The sequence below is a fragment of the Arvicola amphibius genome, chromosome 4 (genome assembly GCF_903992535.2).
Source record: "Arvicola amphibius chromosome 4, mArvAmp1.2, whole genome shotgun sequence".
NCBI lineage: Eukaryota > Metazoa > Chordata > Mammalia > Rodentia > Cricetidae > Arvicola > Arvicola amphibius.
Window position 1 is genome coordinate 45,701,623 of NC_052050.1, and position 24,086 is coordinate 45,725,708.

A 24,086-nucleotide genomic window follows, 5' to 3' on the forward strand; every position below is an offset into this window, starting at 1 on the left:
AGCCAGGGCTGGCCTTGCTGGGCAGTTGTTAGGAACAGCAAGAGGCCTCTGCCCTACCCACCACTGGAGCCTCAAGGTAGGTTCCTGAGTCCCTTGGGTGTATACTCCCACTGTTTATTTTCAACTGCACCCCCCCACACACACACACAAACACACACACACAGTGTTCCTGTTTTTCTGTCTTCATTGTTGCTAAATCATAGCTGACATTTTCCTGGCCTGGGACTGAGTTCTGGGTCTCCAGTCATTCCTTATAGGAAATGAGAATGGGGAAGTCAGGGGGAAACAGACTTTTCCACAAGGAGAGGCTGGCATGGGAGGGGCAGAGGACCCCTGGGACTGTGCTAACACTGATGACCGGGCACCTTCCCTTTTCTCCCTCAGCTTCCCCCCGCCCAGGAAAGACCTATAAAGCTTCCTTCCTCTGGGAAGCACATCTATCCAGGGCAGGCTCATCCCAGTGGCCACACAATTGCTCTTATCAGTCTCGGAGCCAGGCACAGAGACCAAGCACACACCAAGTCTCACATGTTTCCTGTTTCCACCCACCAGGTCAGGGGTGGGCCCAGAACAGCCATATCCTGCCTGGGGCCTGAGAGGGAGCAATCCCCTTCCTTTTTCCGCCTCTCAATCACAGCTGAACTCACCCTTCTCAGTTCAGGAGGGACCCTGCACCGGGACACCAGGGCAGGGTTTCTAGTGTAGGAAGGTAGAGGTAAGTCTGTGGAGAAGTATTGGGACTCCTAGGCCCCAGAGCCAGCCCCAGGGCTCCATGAGTCAGAATAGCCATGCTGGTAGTGTCTTTGAGGAGTTCGAGGTTTCAGCAATGGTTCTCTCACTGACTTGTCAATAGTATATCATTTCTATTTTCTAGACAACTCAGACTCCTGTGGGTGAGGAGGGGTAGGATGGATCACAGGTGCAGGTCCAGTCTCTAGGCCCATTCCTATACTCTGGTCCTCTCCCCCATCAAAGGAGTCACATACAAGTGTAAAAGCCACATTTATAATTATCCCTCAATGTAACAACTCACACAGAACAGACAGCCGTGGCTCACTAGAAGCCTGGGGGGGGGGGAGTAATTCTTAGCACATGGTGGCTCCCAGAATAGAATACAGAACCTAGAGTTAACTGGAGTGACTCTCAGGCTCAAGTCACAGACAGATGTGTGAATTACAGGGCAAGACTCCTGAGGTGTCTTCTCTTGGCAGAAAGGGTACTGAATCACTATTGGCAGTCGGCAATCAGCAGGAATAGGGACAGGCTATATCCGCATGGCACCTGCAGAATGCTGAGGCCTCTTCCTGCTAGGTCCTTCAAAATGTCTTGAACCCAGCTACTCTGCTGCTTCCCATCTAGATCCCTGTAGGGCCCAGAGAAAGGAGCAGTGTTTTGTCAATGACTCATGATAGGAATGGCAGCAGACGAGCTTGATCTAAAGGACCACCCGACACCTGTCAACCCTTTGTAAAGGCCAGGGTGGGGACATGGGGCCTCACTCACCTGCAGAAGCTAACCTGGATCTATACAATCCGCTGTGCTTAGGCCCAAGAACCTCCTTCTAAGACTCCGTATTACACGGTAGAGGTAGATATACCATCTACTTAGTCAGTGCCTCAGCTGCAGATAGGGATCTTAGCCTCTGTTCATCCCCATGGGGACAACTATGAGGTGCCAAGACTTTTGGAACCCAGTGCCACCTAATTTATGGGGCCTGTACAAATGTGAACCAACCCCCAGGCCCAAAGCCCAGGATGGCGTGATAGGAATGCAGGCCTGTGCCAAATGGGGCATGTGCCTGGCACAACTACTTGGGTGTGAGAGAGTGTGTTTCCGTGTCAGGGAAAGGGAGAGTAAAGAGAGGTATGCAAGCCTTTTCCGTATACAGTGGACTGTCCCCAAGTCTTCACCATTGACACATTACTTTGTTTCAATCACATCTCAGTAACAAGAACCTGTATTAAATGGCCAGTTCATCTGGCCTGGAGAGAGCAGAGGAGTCAGGCTGAGCTCCCCCAGGAGGTGGGGAGCTAGAGGATACTCAGCTGCCTCCTCAGGGGCTGGGCCAGACCCAGCGCTCCTGGCAGTGCTGAGGCAGAGCTGGCTTCCAGTTCTAGCCTCCACCCTGGATTCATTCACTCCCATCTGGATTCAGATCTGTGACCCAGGCTCATACAGTGCATCATCCCTCAAAAAGCAGCGAAGCGGGATCTGCAGGGGTGAAACAGATGGCAGAAGAGGTAAGCAGAGGTCTTACCCACGTTCCTAATGCCCCACCACCCAAAAGATACAGCTCCACAGGCACAGGGTGCTTCCCAGGTCTGTGGCCTCAGAGCACTAACAAGGGGCTCAAATCCTTCAAAGTAACCCTCCCCTTCTCCCGCCAACACCCCTTACCTTGAAAGGCTGACTTATCCCTACTATAGAGTGTAGATTGTTGCTGTAATAACAGAGAAGAAACTGATCCTCAGTTTCAGGGACATCACTGATGTTGATGTATACCTGGAGCAACAGGAAACAGAGTCAGCTGTAGGGCCCTGGGCCCTTCCCAGTGGAGTAGTAAATCATCCAACACTCTCTTCCTTCCGGAAGACAAGAATATTTAGTCAAGTTTGCAGGATGAAGATGTACCTGGTTTGGGTTGTTGCTAAAGGCGACTTGGTTGTCGCCAACCCAGACATAGGACACATAGTCGTTAATGTGGCGCATCCCGACCTGTGAGTAGAGATGAGAGTCAGTGGCTGAGCAGGGTATGAGAGCTAGAGAAATCCTACTGAGAAGGTGATCTTTCTGCTGGGGCTGGCTGGCCGTTGCACTCTTGCACTCTTTCCCTTCCCGGACAGGCCCTAAGTTGGTAGGGATCTCTGGGGTGAACAGTGGTTTCTGCCCAGTTCCTGTGAGCCCAAATGATGGACAAACCAGAGGATGATGAACTCCCTGCCAAGCTTGCCACATCACCTTGTACAGTCCGATCCAGTCCCAGGGGCTGCTGAGGAACTCTGGGGTGGAGGTGTAGCTGATCAACATGTCGTTCTCCATGGTCCACAGGTATTCAGGCATCATGGTGACCAGTGGGACAGACATCAGGGGGTTCAGCTAAACACAGGGGTGGGAGATAGACTGAAATTCTTAAGGCACCTTTTCCTTATTGTGTCCTTCAGCATGCTGGGGGCAACAGAGACACCCAGAGCAGTGGGAACAGAACTTTGCTACTCTAGCTGACCCTAGCTGACCAACAGGAAAGAGAAAGAGCCAAAGGGACCTGTCAGAGGGAGAGCTTGCCCTGCCACAGGAATGGGGTCTAGAACCAGGTAGAGAGCCCAGAGCCCACAGCTGAGGCTGAGTGTGAATGGGAAAGCAGAAACTGCATTAAGAAAAGAGGTCTCAGAGCTGCTCTTTTCCAAGGATTCCGCTCTGTGGAGAAGTGCTGTGGTGAGAGGAGCGGCACAAATGGGGAAGGGCCAGTGCTGAAGCTGGGGAGCAGGCAGTTAAATGTGGCCACGCAAAGGATGGAGAGCTCCCTCTGCAACTTGATCTAGACACAATGAGGACAAATAAAAGGGAGTTCTACCTCACATAGTAGGTAATAAGCATGATGGAACTCATTAACCTCCAGGGTGAGTACCAAGAGGAAACAGAAGCCTGCTCACAAAGGACCTAGACACGGGTCTCACAGAAAGAGCCGTCAACAGCTCCTCAGAAACACTGGCTACCTGACCTGAGAGGAAAGGCAATCACATCTTCCTACAGGTGTCTCCTGCAGATTACCTGACATTACAGCTCGGCCCTAGAGGCCCTGTGGGATGGCTCAGCACAGTTATCCCTCTGCTACGTTTTGGGAAGCCCAGATGCTCACCTCTAACTCGAAGGTCCCAGTGACAGGCTTATGGTCACTGATGCTGTACGACATGTGGCTGACGTAGCTCTTTAGCGTCAGCGAGAAGTAGGAGGTTGGCAGGCTGGAGGCCAAGGGGCTGGCCTGGGGCTGCCGCTTCAGCCTCCACAGGATGCGGTCAGTCCATGCAGGCTTGCGTTTTTTCTCACTTAGGGTAGAAAAAAGTATGGGAAGAAAGGAGTTGACATGACAGCAGAAATGTGCTTCCAAGGGCCTGCTTAAAAGTCTACCAGCAGCCCAAGACTTCCGGGCCACAACTGGGAGAAGCACAGTGGCAGGTGACAGGATCCAGTAGAAGCAGCAGGAATCAACCACAGACCCTCTGTCTAAGCCCACATTTTGTGAATTAAACCTTGATTTAGGAACATTCCATTCAAAGCACTCAAAAGAAAGAAAGAAAGAAAGGAAGGAAGGAAGGAAAGAAGGAAGGAAGGAAGGAAAGAAAGAAAGAAAGAAAGAAAGAAAGAAAGAAAGAAAGAAAGAAAGAAAGAAAGAAAGAAAGAGAAAAGCAGAAAAGAACCTAGGCTGGATTTTGGAGAGACTCAGCCATGACTGGGGAATGCTTACCACAGGCCTGTGGTTAGTCTTGTTACCACTCACCCTTTACATTAGGGAGACTGAATCTGAGAATGGGAGTAACTTTCTCAGAGTTACTAAGTGGTGTATCCAGGACTCAAGGCCAAGCAAGCAGCATGACCACAGAGCACATGTTCTGAACCACCAAGCTAACCCTCTTAGGTTCCAGCTTCCTCCTCTGCAAATGGAGATGAGAACAGTTGTTACCTCACGGAGCTGCTAAGATGTCGAAGTGAGCTGAGCCACTTCTAGATCTAGAGCGAGCTTCTGCAAGAAGTAGGCTCTCTGTAGAACTCAGTTACTGTGCTTAGACAGGGCTCCTGAGTCCAGGCTGGCCTTAACTCCATAAAGGTTAGGATGAGTTTGAACTTCTCATCCTCCTGCCTTCATCAGTGCTGGGAGTTCAGGTGTGTGCTACCATGCCCAGTTTATGTGGTGTTGGCGATCCAGCTTAGGGCTTCTGTAAATGCTAGACAAGCACTCTACCAAATGTAAATGCTAGACAAGCACTCTACCATACCAAGCTCCCACTGTGATTCTTTGTCCTCAAAAGCCATCAGAAAGTGCTTGACATATGAGCATAAGGGTCTGAATTCAAATCCTTGTAAAATTCAAAACCATGTAAGATACGGTATCATGGCAACATGCATGTGTAAAGCCAGTGCTAAGGAAGGCAGAGAGCAGGAGCCAGCCAGTATAACTGAACTGCTGAGCTCCAGCTCAGTAAGCCACCGTTTCAAAAACTGAGGTGGGAGTCAACTGTGGTCGTGCACACTTTTAATCCTAGCACTGAGGAGACCAAGGCAAGTGAATTTCTGTGAGTTCGAGGCCAGCCTGGCCTATGTAGTGAGTTCTAGGACAGCCAGGGCTATAAAAAGAGACTCATGTAAAAAAGAAAAGAAAATACCAGGAAGTAAAACTATTTGTCATCAAGCCCGACAGCCTGAGTGTGACCCTCAGAACAAAAACCCAAGCAAAAAATGTAAGCAATAACAGATAACAAACCCCAAATTTAAAAAAAACAAAAACAAAATCGCTTTCTAGCCATGGGTGGGGCAAGTGGTACACACCTTTAATCCCAGCACTCAGGAGGCAGAGGCAGGCAAATCCCTGTGAGTTTGAGACTAGCCTGGGCTACAAGAGCTAGTTCCAGGACAGGCTCCAAAGCTAGAGAAACCCTGTCTCAAAAAACCAAAACCAACCAAACAAAAAAAAAAAAGGCTTTCTTCCTCTAGTGACTTCTGTCACTAGTCAGGCAAGCCTCTGGCCCTGTTCAGCTCCACTAGCAGCTTCTGGGTTGATCATTCACTACTCATCCAACAAACAGGGACAGGAGGGCGGTCAGGGTCCTGTGAGGGTGGAGGGCCTGGGAGGGAGGAGAGCTGTTACCTCTGAGTTCCTCTCCAGCAGAGGATTCCCTTCCCCCACAGTAGTAAAACCTCATCTGACAATTCTCTACTTAAAATCTTTAGAGGGTTTCACTGCCTCTAATACAAGTCCTCGAGTAGGGTTCCAAGGGATTCAGAAGGCTGAGTTCCCACCTGATGTTCAGACTTATTCTACTGTTGCTGCTCTCAAGTCTCTGCTGGCTAGAACACCCTTCACCAGGGAGAGGTGAAGTACATCATCATAAAGCTGTCCCTAACATCTTAATCCTGCTTCCAAAGCATTTAACACCAGTACTTCCACAATATTCTACCCTGTGACTTTGTTTCCCTGGAAGAATATTAGCTAGTGTATGCTTCTAGTGTTCAGGCTTGGCTTCTTGCATCTTCTGGATAGCTTCAGCAATCAAACTTCAGTTTCAGACTCTGGCCCCAATGTTCATCAGTCTCCTAACTATAAAACCACAAACTCAACCTTTTTCCTCAAAAATGTCCATCCAGAGATAGGCATGGCAGCACATATCCACATTCAAGAGGTAGGGGAAGGATTTGTCTCTGAATTCACAACAGCCTGGGCTACATGAGATGCTATCTCAAAAACACAAAGAAAGATGGGTCTGGTGGCTCAAGTCTGTAATCCCAGCAGTTGGGATGTGGGCAGGAGGATTAGGAGTTCAAGGTCAGTCTCTATGGCCTGATGAGGTGGCACATGCTTTTAATTCCAGCATTCAGAAGGCAGAGGCAGGCAGATGTCTGTAAGTTCGAGGCTAGCCTGTTCTACAGAGCAAGTTCCAGGACAACAGGCTCCAAAGTTACAGAGAAACCCTGTCTCAAAAAACAAAACAAAACAAACAAAAATCAGTCTCTACAATAAAATGATAAAGTGAGTTTGAGGATTAGCCTGGGTTACGTGAGACCCTGTCTCAAGAAAACAAAACCAGGGCTGCCAATATGGCTCAGAGGGTAAGGACACCTGCCGCCAAGCCTAAAGATGTGAGTTTGATCCCTGAACCCATATGATAGAGAAGAACCAACTTCTGAAAGCTGTTCTCTGATCCCCACATGTGTACACACACAATAAATTAATGTAAGAAAACAATAGAACAATTAAAAATAGAGCACAATGAACAAAAAATGCCTCCAGTTTTAATGTGCAGTCTCCTATGTCCCACTCATTTTGAAATAGTTTATCTTGTCAGTTGGTGGTGGCGCATGCCTTTAATCCCAGCACTCGGGAAGCAGAGGCAGGCAGATGTCTGTGAGTTTGAGGCCAGCCTGGTCTGTAGAGTGAGTTCCAGGACAGCCACGGCTGTTACACAGAGAAACCCTGTCTTGAAAAGCCAAAAGAAAACAAAAACAAAACAAAACCAAAAACCCCATAAAAACAAGATGGGTGGTGGTGGCACATGCTTTTAATCCCAGCACTTGGGAAGTAGAGGCAAGAGGATCTGTGAGTTCGAGGTCAGCCTGGTCTACGAGATCTAGTTCCAGGACAGTTGCAAAACTACATAGAAACCCTGTCTCGAAAAACCAAAAAAAAAAAAAATAGTTTGTCTCCTGTTTCCTTCAGTCCTGTTTTTTCTGACTACACCCAGTGGACTGCTATCACTTACGTAGCAGCGTAGCAGCACATCTTTCAACAAGGGAGTATGATACCATGGTGAACTGACTCTGGAATCAGAAGCCCGCTGGAGGAAGGTTCTGCTCTGCTGACTGGGTGCTTTGCCCTCAGGCGAGTGATGCCACCTCTCTACAGCTTAGTTTCTTGAACTTTAAGATGGGACGATAACAGCACTTACTTCAAAGACGCTGAGGCATCAAGGAGTAGTCCAAAAGTGGAAACTCTGGCTAAACCACCTTCTGCCCATCAGCTCCTAAGGCTGTTTCTGGACTTACTCCTCTGGCTTTCTGTTGTTTGTTCAGAATCAGGGTCCTGCTATGGACCCCTGCACAGCCTGGGACTCACTGTGGACCAGGATATCCTCAAACTCACAAACTATCCACTTGCCTTTGACTTCCACCCCCAGTATTGGGATCACTGGATAACCACTGATCCAATCTCTCCTTGGTCATCATGAACATGAGGTGCCCAGCAAGGCTTACAACTTGATAAGAGTCACACAAATGCACTTCTCCTTCAAAGGACAGCTTCTCCCCAACTCTCTGAGATGGTTAAGAATTCAGACCTGGGACTAGACAGATGGCTTAACAGTTAAGAGCACTGCATGTTCTTCCAGAGGACCCAGGTTCAATTCCTAGCACCCGCATAGTAGCTCACAACTATCTGTAACTCCAATTCCAGGGGAACCAACACTCTCACACAGACATACATGCAGGCAAAATAACAATGCACAGAAGAAATAAAAACAAACCACTACAAAAAAAAAACCCAAAAAATTCAACAACAAACCCAGACCTGTCATGTGATTATCCTCAATCCTGAACCAAAGTCTGCCTCTTCCTCCTCAGTACTCAGGCAGCCCTTCTTCTTATCTTTTCTTTAACATCTGCATTGTTTATCTTTTCCACCAAGGCTTACCGTCTGTCAACTAAACTAAGCAAGATTAAGAAGCAGTGTCAGCCGGGCAGTGGTTGTGCATGCCTTTAATTACAGCACTCAGGAGCAGAGGCAGGCGGATCTCTGCGAGATCGAGGCCAGCCTGCTCTACAAGAGCTAATTCCAGGACAGGCTCCAAAACTACAGAGAAACCCTGTCTTGAAAAACCAAAAAAAAAAAAAAAAAAAAAAAAAAAAATCCTAGCAGAGATAGATAGATCTCTGTAAACTCAAGGCCAGGTTGCTCTACATAAATTCCAGGCATGCAGGAGCTATACAGTGAGACCCTATCTCAAAATAAAAATCAACCAACTAAACCAAATCAATGAGACTGTTTTCCGTCTAGCACAGAACCCAGGGCATGCAGTAGATAACTATCACTGAGCCACCACCTCCCCCCCCAGTTCCCTGAGCTCATTTGACAAACAAGACAAGAAACAAAAGACAACAAAACATGTTACTGTCTCTATTCTTCAAGTCTACATTTCTTATCATTTGAAATGGATCTTTAATGCACGATGCACTGGCACTGTGACTTCTGATTTATTAACTGCTTCAATCACTCCAACGATCCTGTCTTTCATCTTTAAAACAGACTTATTCATTTTTTTTGGATGGGTGCTGCCTGTGCGTATTTTTATGTACCACATACATGCAGTCCTCAGAGATGCTGTGACACTGGAGTAGCAGACAGTGCTGAGGGGCCATGTGGGTGCTGGGAACTGAACCTGGGTCCTCTGCAAGTGTAACAAGTGTTGTGAGCCTCTGAGCCATCTCTCCAGCCCCAGGGTCCTGTCCTACAAGTCACATTTTTCTAAAGCTGAGAGAGGCTACTCTGTTGTGGTGGAAGCCGGATACTTGCCCAGACCTGCTGACTACAAAGTCTGTGTGCCTTCGCTGTGCTCCATTCTGTCCCTCACCTCTGTAAACATGCTAACTCCTTTCAGAGAAGCCAGAATGCTCCTACAGTGTAGATCAACCTCATTAAGGTTTTCTGGATGAATAGTTTGAGTGTAACTTTCTCAAATGAATGAACATGCCTTCACGTTCAGAAAACTAAAGTGACAAGACTGCAAGATTCTCTAAAGATTCTAAAAACAAAACAAAACAACACACCAACCACAGAACCAGTCTACTGACCCAGAGTAGCTATGGCCCAGTAGTCTGCTCAGTTTCTGTGTGTGAGAGCACTTCACTTCAGCTCCCTATGGACAGCTCTAAGTGCCTCACTGGACCCTGGACCATGGTTAGCTGGTCATGCACTTAATGTGTCCGTGACACAGTCTTGACTAGCTTTGATCAGAATACCCTCTGCTCCATAGCCAATCTGTATCCATGATTACTGTAACAAGACCCGGCACAATCCCTGACTCTAACAGGATTTCCCGCCCTGCTCTCAGCCCCTCCACCCTCCCCTGTAATGGAGCTGACCTCGTTTCTCATTACATCTTGGCTCAGGGACACTGCACAGCTGATGAAAGCTGTATTTTATGCTCTGTACACATTCACAGTCATTCACAGTCACTTTGTAAAGCTAGACAGACACATAAGTCACCTACAGTCACTTAGGACAGCTAACCAGGCCAGGGTCTTGCTCCCAAGGTGCCACTCTACATGCTACAGATGGACTTAGAGGGCCTGTCCCTCTTCTCTCTGCCAACATTGTTGCCTCCTTCAGTATACTTTCTAGGGACTGAGGTGCATATAGCTCAGAGGCAGAATACTTGCCTAGTATACGTGGGGCTCTAGGATTACCCTATCAGTGCAAAAACAAACAAATAAACCCACCTCTCCTTGACAAGTATAATTGACCCTTCCTGTCTCTGGCTGCCAGCTTCCTTTGGCACTTCGAGTTCTGGAAATGTATTGGCTGACTCCTAACCAAGCTAATCATGACTATTTGGCTCTCCCTGCCATTGGTGAGCCCCTTTGCTAGACTGGCTTGAATATTCTTCTCTGGCTCCCGATTCAAACATAAGACACTGTCTTTCTACCTGGGATGAACATAAATTAGATCCAGGTTCCGCACTGGGTATCACAAGGACAGAAATGGTTCACTACAGGTTTTTTTTTGTTTGGCAGTGTTAGGTACCAAACACATAAAGGTCCTACCACTGGGCTAGATCTCCTGCCCTTTGGTTTTTGAGAGAAAATTCCATTATGTAGCTCAGAAGACATGATCCTTATGCTTCTGCCTCTCAAGTGGCTGGGATTATATATTTGTGTGTATGTATGTACATGTATGTATCTGTGATGTGCACAGAGGCCAGAGATTGGTCTCTTTTCATTGCTCTCCATCATGGTTTTTGGTTTTGTTTTTTGAGACAAGGTTTTTCTGTGTAGCCCTGGTTGTCCTGGAACTCACTCTGTAGACCAAGCTGGCCTCAAGCTCAGAGATCTGACTGCCTCTGCCTCCCAAGCTGGACTTAAGGCATGCGCCACCACTGCCCATCTTCCGTCCTCTTTTTTGAGGCAGGATCTCTTATTGAATCTGGCAGTTACCATTTGTCTAAGAGTAGTCTGGCTGTTCAGGTATAGACTTTAAAATGGGTGCTGAGAATCTAAACTTATGTCCTTATGTTTACACAGCAGGCACTACACCAACTGAGCCATCTCCTGAGTCCTGGGATGACACAGCACATTCAAGGTTTAGTGTAATCCAGGGGCACTGGAGCCCCCTAGCACTTACAATGTCTCAGCTGTTCTCCAGATGGGTTCAGCAATGTCCATCACAGGAAGTAACAGCTATCACTGGCCCTAAACAGGAGTATTTCAATCATGATGGTCACTGTTCCTGCCTAGACATCTTTTTATGGGCTCTAAGCACCACCGAAAATTCATAGCTCTGCATCAGGCAGTCTAGGGTTCAGATTCTTCCTAAATTGCAAAGCTTCTTACTACCTGGCTTAGAAGTACCTGAAATCCATTCTCCTTATTTAAATTTACTTATTATTAGCCTGGTGGTTGTTGGTGGTATGTAGGCCTATGTTTTTGTATGGTATGGCAGCCAGGCTCTCAAGCCATAGTTAGTACCTGAGGTGGTCACGTAGCCTTCCAGACAGGCTGTTGCTACCCTAACAAAGGGTCAGGCTGTTGTTATGCTCCTTTTTGTAATGTGGAGGATGCCTGAATAGAGATGCTAATTCAGCCTATGTGTCAGAGCTAACATACAGAACAAAAAGATAAAAAGATGTGAAAAAATGGACATAAAAAGGTGTGTTCAAAGGTGTGGACATGACTAAAGCCATTTACCTGGTTACCTAGGAAACAGAATTCTAATGAATTTCCCCCTCAGTTTATATTTTGGTATAAAGGCTGTTTGGAGAATAAATGAGAGAAATTTTTCAGGATGTGAACTCATGATTTCATGAGGGATCACTGATCTCCCTCCTGATAAAGCCATGTGAGTTGTGTCTTTATCCCCACACCTCCATGATGGTCCAGAGAGATAATTTAGGGTCCGGGCTGGGGCGTAGACCATGACATAATGGCGCCCAACGTGGTCCAGGCTGCCACCGGATCATGACAATGGTGCATGCCTTTAATCCCAGCACCCAGGAGACAAGAGGCAGGTGTATCTCTGTGAATTCAAGGCCAGTCTGGTCTAAAAAGTGAGTTTCAGGACATGTAGGACTGTTACACAGAGAAATCCTGTCTCAAAATACCAAAATTAATAATAATAATAACAAAAATAAATAAATTTACTTATTATTAGTATACATACTTGCCATTGCATACATGAAAGTCAGAAGACAACTTGTGGGTTCTGGAGACTGGACTCAGGTCATTGCATGGCAAGCACTTATATACACTGAGCCATCTTAGCAGCCCTCCTTTTTGATACAAAGTCAGTATCAGCCCTGACTGCCTAATGAGCACATGTGAAGAATGAAGTGATAGAAGCCTTTTTGCGCAGTGCCTGGGACACGGTAAGAGCTCCATGTCGGTCACAATGAACTAGTATATAGTAATAAGCATCTGCCTCCTCCTTGGTGGTTTTTGTCTGTCTTGATTCTCCCCTTTTGCTCCTGCTGGAAAGACTGGCTATGAACTGGGTGTTCTGCTGACAACCCAGGTCTTTATACATCCTAGCCAACATTACACCAAAGCTACAGACGTAGCCCTACACTGAAATGAAGTACTACAGGTGAAAAAGCATTACCAAGTCCAGAGAATCAGCTCTGAGCCCAGCTCACCCATTAGCGAAGCCACCTGAGGGCCTGTACTAACCACCTTGTCAGATCTTGCCAGCTCCAGCCCAGACTCAGCTACACTTCCAGTTTGCTGGTAGGCACTCCCTTATGAACCGGGGGAAATTATACCCTACTTGTTAAGAATTGAAACCAAGGCCTTTCAGGTGCTAGTTAACTCTTCTATCTCTGAGTTACAGGTCCAGTTCACACTCAGGTCTTGAGGTGCTGGCCTCCAAGGCCCCAGTCAGTTCTTGAGGCTCAAGTTCAATGAATAGCTGTAGAGACCAGAGTCTCCCTGCAGCTGCCATCACATCAGCCAGCCACAGCTTGTCCTCTTACCTGTTTTCCAGCCTACGCTGTTGACAGGCTGCTCTGTCTCTGGAGTGCATTGCCTCTAATTGTGTAGACTGTCCTAGCCATGGCCCTGCTCTGTTCCATATTCTTGAAATGGTGCACCCTTTCCCAATTTCCTTGGAAGGACATTTAGGCTGTCAAACATTTGCATACATGAAGCCTATAGCTACCTTCTGCCCTGGCCTGCTGTGGAGATACCTATTTCCCTTTTTACTACCAGGGGTCTGGGCCACTTTGCTGGTGTCTCCCTCTCTAATAATCTGTATCCTAACCTGGTCGGGAGCCTGCTGCCAGAGCTGCTCTTGCTCTCCATTTGAGCCTTAGGTTTTGGTAGTGACCTGGCTCTTCCTTAACTTCTTAGAAAGTTTTTCAAAAAGACTACCACCCCACCTGAAGAGACCAATCTAAATAATCATCACAGATACCACCCATGCACAGTGGGTATCAGGTCCTGGGTTAGGCATTTGCAAGGTCTCAGCCAGCTCCAAACCCCATGAGTTGTGTATACTGCTCATACCCACTTCATGAACCTTGTGGCTGAGGACAGCAGCCTGAGGAGCAGCTGAGTGTACTTCCTCTGGGTTGTGTGCTGGCAACTTCACTTTTTCCTTCCTTTCTTTCCTTTGGGTGGGTGGTTTTTGTTGTTGTTGTTTCATTTGTCTGTTTGTTTTGTTTCTTCGAGACAGGGGGTTCTCTGGGTAACCATCCTGGCTGTCCTGGAACTTGCTTTGTAGACCAGGCTGGCCTTGAACTCACTGAGATTCACCTGCCTCTACCTCCCAAGTGCTGGGATTAAAGGCTTGTGCCACTACCTCCCAGCTATTTATTTTTATTCAAGGTGTTCTGCCTGCACATATATCTGTGTGGGGTGTCGGATCCCCTAGAACTGGAGTTAGAGACTACCTTGTGGATGCTGGGAATTAAACCTTGGTCTTCTGGAAGAGAAGCCAGTGGTCCTAACCACTGAGCCAGCTCTCCAGCTCTGGGTGAGTGGTTTTTTTAAGACAGGGCTTCATGTAGCCCTGGTTGGCTTCGAACTTGTGAGGGTGATCTAGCCTGCACCTCACAAGTGCAAGTATTACAACTGTGCAAAAACCATATCTAATTTTCCACAATTTTCATCTCCTCACATAGTATATGACCCACTCAGAATCTGTGACAGGGAAACTTAATGTGAATAAGCATCTTAGGTAACCTTTGTACCCCTGTGTGGAGACTAAAGGCCCTACAGAGTAGAGGCAAGGGGTCCCTGAATGTTCTGGTGCCTTCCCTTCTAAGTTAGGGCTGTGTCTGCTCTTGTCTACACCTTCCCCTTCAATAACCTTCTACCCAACAGGCAGCCTTCTCTTCCACTCTCAAGCCAATCTGGGAAGCTCCCACAGCCAGTGCCTCAGGGAAGGGCAGGAGGTTCCACTCCTGAGTTGATGGCTGGGTCTATTCCTGCTTCCCTGATACCTCTGTTTTGTGGCACACCCCGACCTCCACCCTGCTCCCAGGGCTGGCTGGCCTCCTGGGCACCAATTCTTCCTCACCTTGTGTCATAGTTGTTGGAATGCCTGTCAAACTTGTAGGTGGGTGGGAAGAGCAGGGCACCTTCCTGGAACTCCCGGAGCAGTGGGTCATGTCTCTTGGCAATGTAGAGCTGTGGATAAAGATACAGTCCCCATCTTCCCAGTCCTGATGCAATAGGTCAGCACCACCCTCTCTCTGTCACTGCTTCAGCAGTCCCCGTAATCTTCTGAAAATGTGGCTTGACAGGACTAGTGGAGACAGATGTTTGCCATTTTCTATCTATCCTTCCTCTATGGAGAGCAGACCTTGATTTCCAACTGTCTGGAGGTCACTAGAAGGCTTGTGTCAGAGGACATAAAAAAGCCAAGGTCCTCAAAGGGGTGGTTATTATCCTCCAGAGGTAGCCTTGTTTGGAACAGGAGAGGCAACAGGGATACAAGCAGGCTGATGCATGTTATAAGACCAGTACTGGCCAATGCTAATCTGGACCCCCTCCCATGCCTTGTTTTTAGGGAGATGCTAGCATTTCACACTGTAATTTAGACTTGGCTGGAACTCGTGTAGCCAAGGTGGAATCAAAACCACGACAATCCCCTTGTCTGATGTCTCCTCAGTGCTGAGATCACAGGTGTGAGCTTGCCAATGCCCAACCTGGCTCCCTATGCTTGAGAATGCTAATGGTTTCTCTAGGTCAAGATCAGTACTGACAGTATGGCTGCCCCACGCCTCCACGTGCAAAACCTTGCTGAACTCTTCCCACCCAGAGAAAAAGGAGAACAGATTCCAGGTAACTAGAGCACTGCTGGTCTCTGAACATTTCACAGCCCTCCATGACAGGTTCAGATCACACACATACAGCCCAGACACCCCCTGTACTCTCTCTCTCTCTCTCTCTCTCCCCCCCCCTCCCTCCCCCCCACACATACACACACACACACACACACACACACACACACACACACCAACACACCCCAGACCCTCTGCTCACTTGATACCTGGTCCTTCTTCCACAGCTCGTGGTAGTACTGCTTTGCTACACACTCCTGAACAAAGAGCAACCCAAAGTCCTCAATGCGAAAGTTCATGTCTCCAAACCACAGAATGAGGCTTCAGGAAAAAAAGGAGGGTAGCCTGAGGTTTGTGGTGAGGTCAGTGAAGAGCCACGGGTCTGCTGAGCACAAGGGCTGCTGGGGAAGAAAAAGCTGAGAGGACAAGTGAGAAGCTAGACTCTAGGACAGCAGCAGATGAAAGCAGGGCATGCATGGGTCCAGCAGGACAGTCCTTGGTGCCAATGCTATAATTAAGTTAAAGGACTTGCCCAGATAAGCATATGGCAAATACAGAGCAGGCTCCAGCCCTGTTCCCCAACTGGCCACCTGGACAAGCTGAGAAACAACCCCTGTGGAAAACTTAAGAACCACAAGGGTCTTGACCTAGGATGTTTACAAATATCCAGGGTTTCTAGGAAGGACAAAGAGGCTAGAGGAAGGTAGATATCAGGTGAGCAAAACTGGGTGGTACAGCAGGAAAGGGGTTGGCAGGGGCTGGGAGATTGAGCACTACTGACTGGCAGTGAAGTAGGCTCAGCAGTCAAAGCTGAGGCGTAGGGGAGGGCAGGGGTGACAGTTTGCAGCTTCAGGCTCACTCATGGTCCAGGATGTTGGGGATATTATATCCCTCAAAAGTCTGACTCTCCAAGATTCGGTCAAAGTGCTCCAGCCGCTGATCATTGTTGGACAGATGGGGAGGCAGGTGGCAGTTGACAATGCTGACATAGTAGCCATATAGCTTCAGGCAGATGTTGACTCCTCCTTTGTTCCCCTGGTAGGACGGGTGGGAAGAAGGGTGGGGAGAGACTCTGGATTGTATACACACCCTTCTTTTCCCATCCTAGGTCTGTGGGGAGCCAGTCTTACCTCCCCCAGGATCTTAGCCATAGACACTGAGCTTCCCAGCTAATTATTCCATGCACAAAGCCCAGTACCCCAATCTAGGATTTCTGGAATATCCAAGCCCTGCTGGGATGGCAGGCTTTGGGGTGGGGTATGGGGGCAGGTTTGCAGGATCCTAGAATACCCAGACTCAGTTCATTTCCCCTGTTTTGCTTAGCTCCAAAGCATCTAGTCCTTGCCAGCTCAAGTCTCAGAAGAGAGCTCAGTCCTTACCCAGTACCCGTAGAGACCAGTAGGGGTGGATCTTGTAGAGATGATCTGGATGTAGGGCAAATGCTGATATTTGGCAAAGACCAGTAAGAGAAGCCCCTGCATGCGGACTTGGGAGATCTGCAACAGAGGGCAAAGGTCATTCATTAAACCGCAAAGGTCAATTGTATACCTTCTGAGCCTGACCAGGGCTTTTAGAAGAGTCTGGAATCTCATGCAAAGCCCTGCCCAAGAGTCTATGGAGCCCAGTTTGAGTCTGAATTTCACTTTTTTCTTTTTTTCTCTCAGCTGCCCAACAGTGCATTCTGGAAGCTACGGCTTTGGTTTCTGCTTATGGTCCTGGGGATGGAGGAGAAGGAAGAAGCTTCGGAGGGGGCCTGCCACTAACTAGAAAGGTGACTCTTCCAGCCCAACCTGTGCGCAGCTGGTGCTCATCTCACATGCGCTGTCCTAAGATCCTCGGTATACTCCCCACTTCAGCCTCTTCTCGTGGATAAAGCAGGAATAATACAATGTCATATACGCTATTTAGATATTATTTGTATAATTAAGTGCTTGCATCTGTATTCAGGTGAACACTGCAGAGGTTACTGGGTTACTGCTCTGTTGATTTCCACCTTATTCCTTTGGGACAAAATCCCTCACTGAACATGGAGTGGGGTTAGTGACCAGCAAGCCCAGTGATCCTCCTCTGTCCACTCCTTCACAGCGCTAGAGTCAATATGACCATGCCTGGCTTTTCATGTGAGCTGGGATCTGAACTCAGCTCTCGAGGGTACTGCAACATGTGCTCTAACTACTGAGCTCTCTCTTCACCCCACTGCCTTTTTTTGAGACAGGGTCTTGATACATATCCTAGGTATACCTAGAACTGACAATCATCCTGCAAGGCCTCGAGTGCTGGAATTACAGCTATGTGGCCCCATACCCATTTTTGCTTAGGGATTCTATTTTTGATACAGGGTCTCTCTGTGTTGCCCTCGCTGTTGTAGAACTAGCTTTGTAGACCAGGCTGGCCTCAAACTCAGAGATCTGCCTGCGTCTGCCTCCCAAACACTGGGGTTAAAGGCGTCTGGTATCACCACTCAGCAGCGTGGGGATTCTTAAATGTAAGCAAGAACAAGAGAGAAGCTTTTAGAGTGCTGTTTTGAATCTTGAGTTGACTGATGGTAACTCAAATACTAAAATCCATTGACACAACACTTAACTTACTGTACCTATTCACTTTTCTTCCTTTTCCCCCCACACTACTGAGGACCAATTTCAGTGCTGGATACATGCTCAGTAACCATCTGAATATTTTTCTATACATGTCCTAGTCCAGCAAAAAATCACCATGAAAGTGATGGTGTGTGTGTGTGTGTGTGTGTGTTACACATAACTAGAAAGTTAGGCATGATGGCATATGCTGTAATCCTAGCACTCAGGAAGTGGAGGCAGGAGGATCAAGAGTTTAAGGTTAGTCTGGGAAACAGGAGACACGGCTGCAGAAATGTGAATAAATAAATCACATTATATATAATAAATTATATATAAATATATATTATATATTATATATAATAAGTTATATATAATATATATTATATTATATATCATAATAGATAGATAGATAGATAGATAGATAGATAGATAGATAGATAGATAAAGTCTGTGGTTCAATGTCTGCGAAGGCAATGTACACGGGATGCAACTGAGTACTGAGGACAGGCTCCAGAGCTGGGGAAAGCACCTACACCCACGGAGCGGCTCAAGCTTTCCCCCGCAGCTGTCAGGAATCACTGGTCCTGGCTTGCTAATGTACAGCTGAGATTCTGGGAGGCAGAGGAACTAGGAAGACTGTTTCGGGATTGCCAAAATGTCTACTATTGCTAGCTGTAGAGGTGGGGTGGGAAGAGGCCATCCCTAATGACCCTGCCTCTCAGGCCTGGACTGTGTACACCCACCACTCCAGTAGCTGTTTCCGGAGCACGAGGTGCAAAGGCCAAGGAGGAAATCTCCGGGTGGAGAACTATACTGGGGCCTTCCAGGAATTATGAAACTTGATCCCACAGTCCAGGAGCAGCCCTAGTACAGCAGTTGAATCAAAGCAGGGGGAACCCCAAAGTCAGTACTGAACAAAGGACGTCTAGGAGTCTGAGTCCTCTGAGGCTGCTACAAACATATATAGTAACCTACCCTCCACCCTAAGTCTTCATTTTTTTTTTTTGTTAACAAGAAACGAATCTCTGGCCTAGCATATGTGCTTTCCCACTGACTACATCCCAAGTTTTCTATTTTTCCCCATTCACAACTATCTACAGCAACAGAAGTCTAAGCAGGACCACACTATGAGGAACCAAATCCTGGGTCAGGACAGAAAGCAAGAAACCAAGACTTAGGAGAAGATGTGCATTTACTTCTAACTAACAGAGCAGGTTTGGGCCGCTGGGCCTCAACACAAAGACTAGTTCTTTGTGTTTATGAGAGAGCAGCAGGAAGCCGGGGAAATAGGAGGGAGTGAGGGCAGGACCCGCTGAGACTGGGAGAACGGGTGGGGTTATGAGGAAAAGCCAGAGCCTTCCAGGGAAAGTTTCAGTGGGAAGAAACTAAGTAGGAGGAGCTAAAGGAGCTGGCAGGAGGCAACTAGACACGGGGCAGCAAAGAGGGCTCCCTGAGCTCCCAACACACAGCCTCTGGTAAATTCCTAGCAGGGACTGGCTGTATACAGGGATTTCAAGTCCAGGTCGGCCAAGGGAAGGAGAGGCATCGGCTTTGGGTTCTAGACCTCAGGCTAGCTCTCAATTTTAGGAGGCCATATGAGTAGAATGGGTTGTGCCCCTGCCACAAGCTGAGCTAATTTCCTTGGCTCCATTCCACCCTACCAATCCCTTGCCAATTAGTCAAGGCGTGAGGACTCATGAAGTCTTGGGAAGAAATGAGCACTGAGAGAGGAGGCTCTTCCCTCCGTGAGGAAATAGCTCCAAATCTCCTAGGAGAGTCTTCTCAGTTTGTTTGGGTGGGGGTGGGGGTGGGGGAGCAGGGGGAAAGGGGTTCTGGGGCTAGCATCACCTAGTCTTGTATCTCTCCTCCTCAGAGGGCCACACAGCTCTTGCTCAATCATCCCTGAGCAAACTAGGTAATAGAATTAATACTGAAGAATAAAACTCATCCTAGAAAAGGAACAGAGAGAATTCTAGTGTTTCCAAGCAGCTGGGAACTGGGGACTCTTGATGGGTATTTGTGCATTCATTGTGGGTGCAGGGCAGAAATAAACCAGTGACCTAAAGCCTTCCCATCATTATGCTATGATATAACTGGTCCCTCAGATTAAGAAGTACTTTCCACTACACCTGTCTTCCCCTCTCCCAACTTGATATTCATGTTGCCTGTGATATCAGTAGGTTAGCCTTGGGATTTCCTGCCAGACTTAGCATACTCTAGTACAGCAGTAAAATACGACACTTTAGATCACAAGTTCCGAGGTTTGAAAGATCTGGATTCAGATCCCAGAGAGCCCATGTGATTTCTGAGCCTTGGATTTATCTGTAAAGTATTTCTATTTCAAGAGTTAGGATTGTAAAACAACACACACCAGGAGCTTATTTACACACTAACTCCAAACTGTAGCAAGTACTACACTCAAAGATTTCCTGCTGGGCAGCATGCAGAGACTGGAGGTTGGGACAGGAGTAGGCGCTGAGATATTAATAAGCCTTGTTGTGTCTCCACTAGGAACTTTCCCGGGGTGATAGATATCTAGGTGAGAAACTATTCCTGGAGTCACAGCTAAGACTGGGGCACAAGGCAGACAGAAGTTCTAGGCAGCCGAGTGCAGAGTGAGGTTTCGACCTTTTAATGAATGGGAAAGAGTAGGAAAAGCTAAGTGGAAGAGGAACACACCAGACAAACGACTGGGGGTCAGAGAAGGGGACACACAGTCCTCTATTGCTCATGAACTTTTAACTCACCTTGACAAAGTTCAGGCGGGAAAGCACATCCATGAAGAAACTGCTCCATGGGTCTTCAAAAGCAGCGTCAGAAAGAAGGCTTATGAGTCCAGAATTCATTTCCTGCAAACTGACCATTCCACATCAGAGGCTCATGCCCTGGCCTGGAGGATACTGCTTCTCCCAAAGACATCAGGCACAGCCTTATTAGATGTTCAGACGCAGGTTCTGATGGCCACAATTCCTCCCTTCCCTAGCTGTGCTGACCATTGCTGACCCAGGACAAGAAACATGAGGCTAAGCCCAGAAAGAATGAAAGCGCCTCACCTCCAAACTCCAAAATGAAGGGAGGACAGGTTACAGCATTCTCCACAGGGGCACAGGATGAGGAGCCCTTCAGATACCTACCCAATGATATACATGTCCAGATTCAGGTCTTGGTTGTTCAGTTGAAGTAGGTCACTGAGGTCCACAGTAGGGGCTGCTGAGGCCACATTCCATGTCAGAACATGTATACTGTGGAAAAGATATTAAAGAAAGTCATAGAGAATGGAGGCTAAGGATTGGGCAGGGACCTAGGCTGTTAGTGACTTCCACAGCAGTGATCATGGGAAATGTGTCTGCATGTTTGCTAGATTGTTGTTTTTGAAACAGAGTCCCACTATGCAGCCCTGGCCTCTGACTCCTTATGCAGATCAGGCTTGCCTGGAGCTCACGGAGTGTGTGTGTGTGTGTGTGTGTGTGTGTGTGTGTGTGTGTGTGTGTGTGTGTGTGTGGTGGGGGGATCAGCCTTCCTCTGCTGCCTAAGTTCTGGGATTAAAGTTGTGTGCCACCATGCCCAGTTTGTTTCTGCATCTTGTGGTAGGAAAAAGGAGAAAGGGGCAATGGACTATAAAGTCTTTGCCTTCCCTTTTATCCCTGAATCAGGAATCTCTTCCTTTGAACTGGCTCCTCTACACAGGTTCATAACTGCTCATACCCCAGCAGCACCCGACACAGAGCTGCCACGGGGAACACAAAAGGAGCTTTGGCCAGGCAAAGGAACGAATGATGAGTTGGATAGCCAGAAATTTGTTAACGCATTAACTCTTCCAGCTATCTACACCTCATCGATCTTCTGTGGCTCAGCCGGCAACTTTGTCCTCCTGTTCCTTAACCTATACTTCCTAAGAGCACCAAGAAGGCACTGGTGGTTGATTGAACCTAATCATGCCTCAGAGCTATGAGATCAGAAATTTCAGAAAAGAACAAAATAAGCAGCACATTGCCTTTCTCACTCCAATCTCACAGATCCCTGAAACAGCAGATTCTACCAAGGCCTTCAGGGAACCTAAGTACATACAAGTTTCTAAGGAACAGGCTTATCTAACTCAACAGTCTACTCTATTGGGAAACGTCATCAACTGGGGAATAACATTCCTATCTCAGCTCCCTACAAGTCCCAGAGCATCAGGAGAAATAATGAGCAGCTCTAAAAACCATGATATCCTATCAGAAGTTCAGGAAAGTGAAGACTCGCAGAGCCCTTGAGTGAGCATGTTGCTATAGCAACGCCCCAAGAAGCCCACACTGTTCCCAGGACAGAGCAAGCAGGAGCTCAGACTCTACAGAGATGAAGCCTGTGAATTCCAGGAATACTGAATATCCTGAAGGGAAGGGCAGGCCGTTCTGTAACATCTCTTGTCCACCAGACCCTGTTCTTAGAGGTACATGTCCTAAGAAGCATGACTTAAAAAAACGTTTCTTGGCTACTTAAAGCAACTTCCTGCCTCTCCCTGCGAATATAAACAAAATACAAAAACCACCTTCTCAGGCCGGCTGAGGGACGGTCTCCCCCTGGTGTCCAACAGAGGATTAAGGCAGTAACCCTTTTACTCAATGGCTTCTTGTATTCCCAGGCACTTAAGCTAAGTGGATCAAGAATAAAATTCGGTATTTCTTATCCCTGTTCTCAGTTCTGATCATTAGCAGCAAATCCATGTACTATGATTTACGCTCGCTTGGATGATTAGCGGTGTTCCTCGTGATTAAAGAGCAAGCATGAGACCAGGCTTCTCTTCTAAAGGATCTTATCTAAATCTGATTTCGAATTTCTAGAGATCATAACCGGATCAAGAAGACCCCATGATGTACTGCTGATGAGAAGTAGGAACAAAACGTCTATTCTACAGCTGAAGGGACGAATGTCTTAGACACTTAGTAGTTTGTGTGCTCTAAAAACCAACTGGATACTTGCTTAGGAAGCATCTGCAGTGACCAATTCGGCAGTCCAAGTTTAGGGCGGGCATCAGGTCTAACAGCCCATCAACACTGGACTGGCAGAATCTGGGGGGCCAAACTAGGGCAGCCTTGTAGTCCTGTCCTCTTGATCCCACTGTGGTTCGGTACCCAGCCCCACAAATCTGAGTGGATCCAAGACAGCGAACCGCCAGAAACCAACCGGCCTACAACTGCCTGCTCACCTGAGTACACAGCCTTTCGGAGCGTTCGGCCTCCGTGGACACGCAGCCGACATCATTCCCAAGCTGTGACCCCGTAGGCTCGTGTCTCCGCGCTCCAGCCAGTGCGGGCCGGAGCAGCCCTAGGTCGCCGGTGTTAGCGGCACTGGTCCCTCCAGGTTGTTTTTCTTCCGGAGTCTGCCTGTGCGCTTCGGCTTCCGTAGGAGGCGGATCGTGAGCACCCAGGACTGTGGGGTGCGGTTGGAGGGGGACAGAGGCGGGACTCTCCGGCAGAGTGTGACGCCCAGAGGCGGAGTGGAGATGGACTAGAAGACGAAGAAAGGCGTGTCCTATGTGTCACCCACCCCCGAAGCCACACCGACCGCATCGACGTGCGAGGGGGCCGCGGCGCGGCCGCCGGGCCCGCACTCCCAGCCTGCCTTGCGCCAGGGCGTTTTGGGCGTTGCGGACGGAAGTTGCTGTGGCGCGCGGCCTCGGCTGCCTCGAGACGGTGCTTTGGCGTGCGGTCCTCACTGTTGTCTGCCCACCCTCAGACTCGGGGAGTGCGCAGGGTGCGGACGCTCGGCCTCCCTCACCCCGTTTGCTCCTAAGGGTCACAGAGCACTTGCTTTCTTTTAAGTGACTCGCTGATCGTCGCTTGGTGTTATTTCCCCGAGATTGTCGCTGGTAGTCCTGGAGCTTGTTCTGCAGATCAAGCCGATCCTCCCACCTCAGAGTCGAGATTACGTGAGTGCAGCACCACGCCCAGCTCGAACCTAGTTTTGCTGAATACAAAGCTTGTTTTGGGGTTCCTGGGCTCGGAAAATTAGCCACCAGTGAGTGAGAAGCAAGTCGTGGCTCCTATTTGGTGTATACTCGACTGGTCATGATTATTTACTCTGCCAGACCCATTCGACTTATTTCCTTTAGGTCTTTGGTTCTTAGTTGTTTTTTTTGTTTTGTTTTGTTTTGGTTTTTTGAAAGCAGAGGTTTTCAGGATTCTGACATCCCCCAGGAAAACGCAGTTTTACCAAACTTGACGAGATTCACACTGGAGAGCCATGTTAAAGATCCTGCTTTTTTGGCACC

General features: G+C 48.0%; 1 protein-coding gene across 1 annotated transcript; it reads right to left on the reverse strand.

Annotated features, from left to right (window-relative positions):
* Positions 1 to 1,941: 1,941 nt before the first annotated feature.
* Inpp5k (inositol polyphosphate-5-phosphatase K) lies at positions 1,942 to 23,234 on the reverse strand. The gene is made up of 12 exons (XM_038327398.2): positions 23,022 to 23,234; positions 20,968 to 21,075; positions 20,581 to 20,689; positions 16,637 to 16,753; positions 16,117 to 16,292; positions 15,467 to 15,578; positions 14,492 to 14,601; positions 3,857 to 4,043; positions 2,959 to 3,096; positions 2,632 to 2,715; positions 2,398 to 2,502; positions 1,942 to 2,211 (listed from the first exon to the last, which is right to left on the reverse strand). The coding sequence occupies exons 1-12, from the start codon at positions 23,075 to 23,077 to the stop codon at positions 2,152 to 2,154; spliced, it is 1,362 nt and encodes a 453-aa protein (XP_038183326.1). The 5' UTR covers positions 23,078 to 23,234; the 3' UTR covers positions 1,942 to 2,151.
* Positions 23,235 to 24,086: the final 852 nt, after the last annotated feature.

Bases quoted from the DNA above. Each gene is read 5' to 3' on its own strand.
- Inpp5k (XM_038327398.2), bottom strand. From the start codon at position 23,077: ATGATGTCGGCTGCGTGTCCACGGAGGCCGAACGCTCCGAAAGGCTGT. The intron at 16,293-16,636 runs GTAAGGACTGAG...CCGTCCTACCAG, and splicing joins CTGGTCTCTACGGGTACTGG to GGGAACAAAGGAGGAGTCAA. The intron at 14,602-15,466 runs GTATCAAGTGAG...CTTTATCCACAG, and splicing joins AGCTGTGGAAGAAGGACCAG to CTCTACATTGCCAAGAGACA.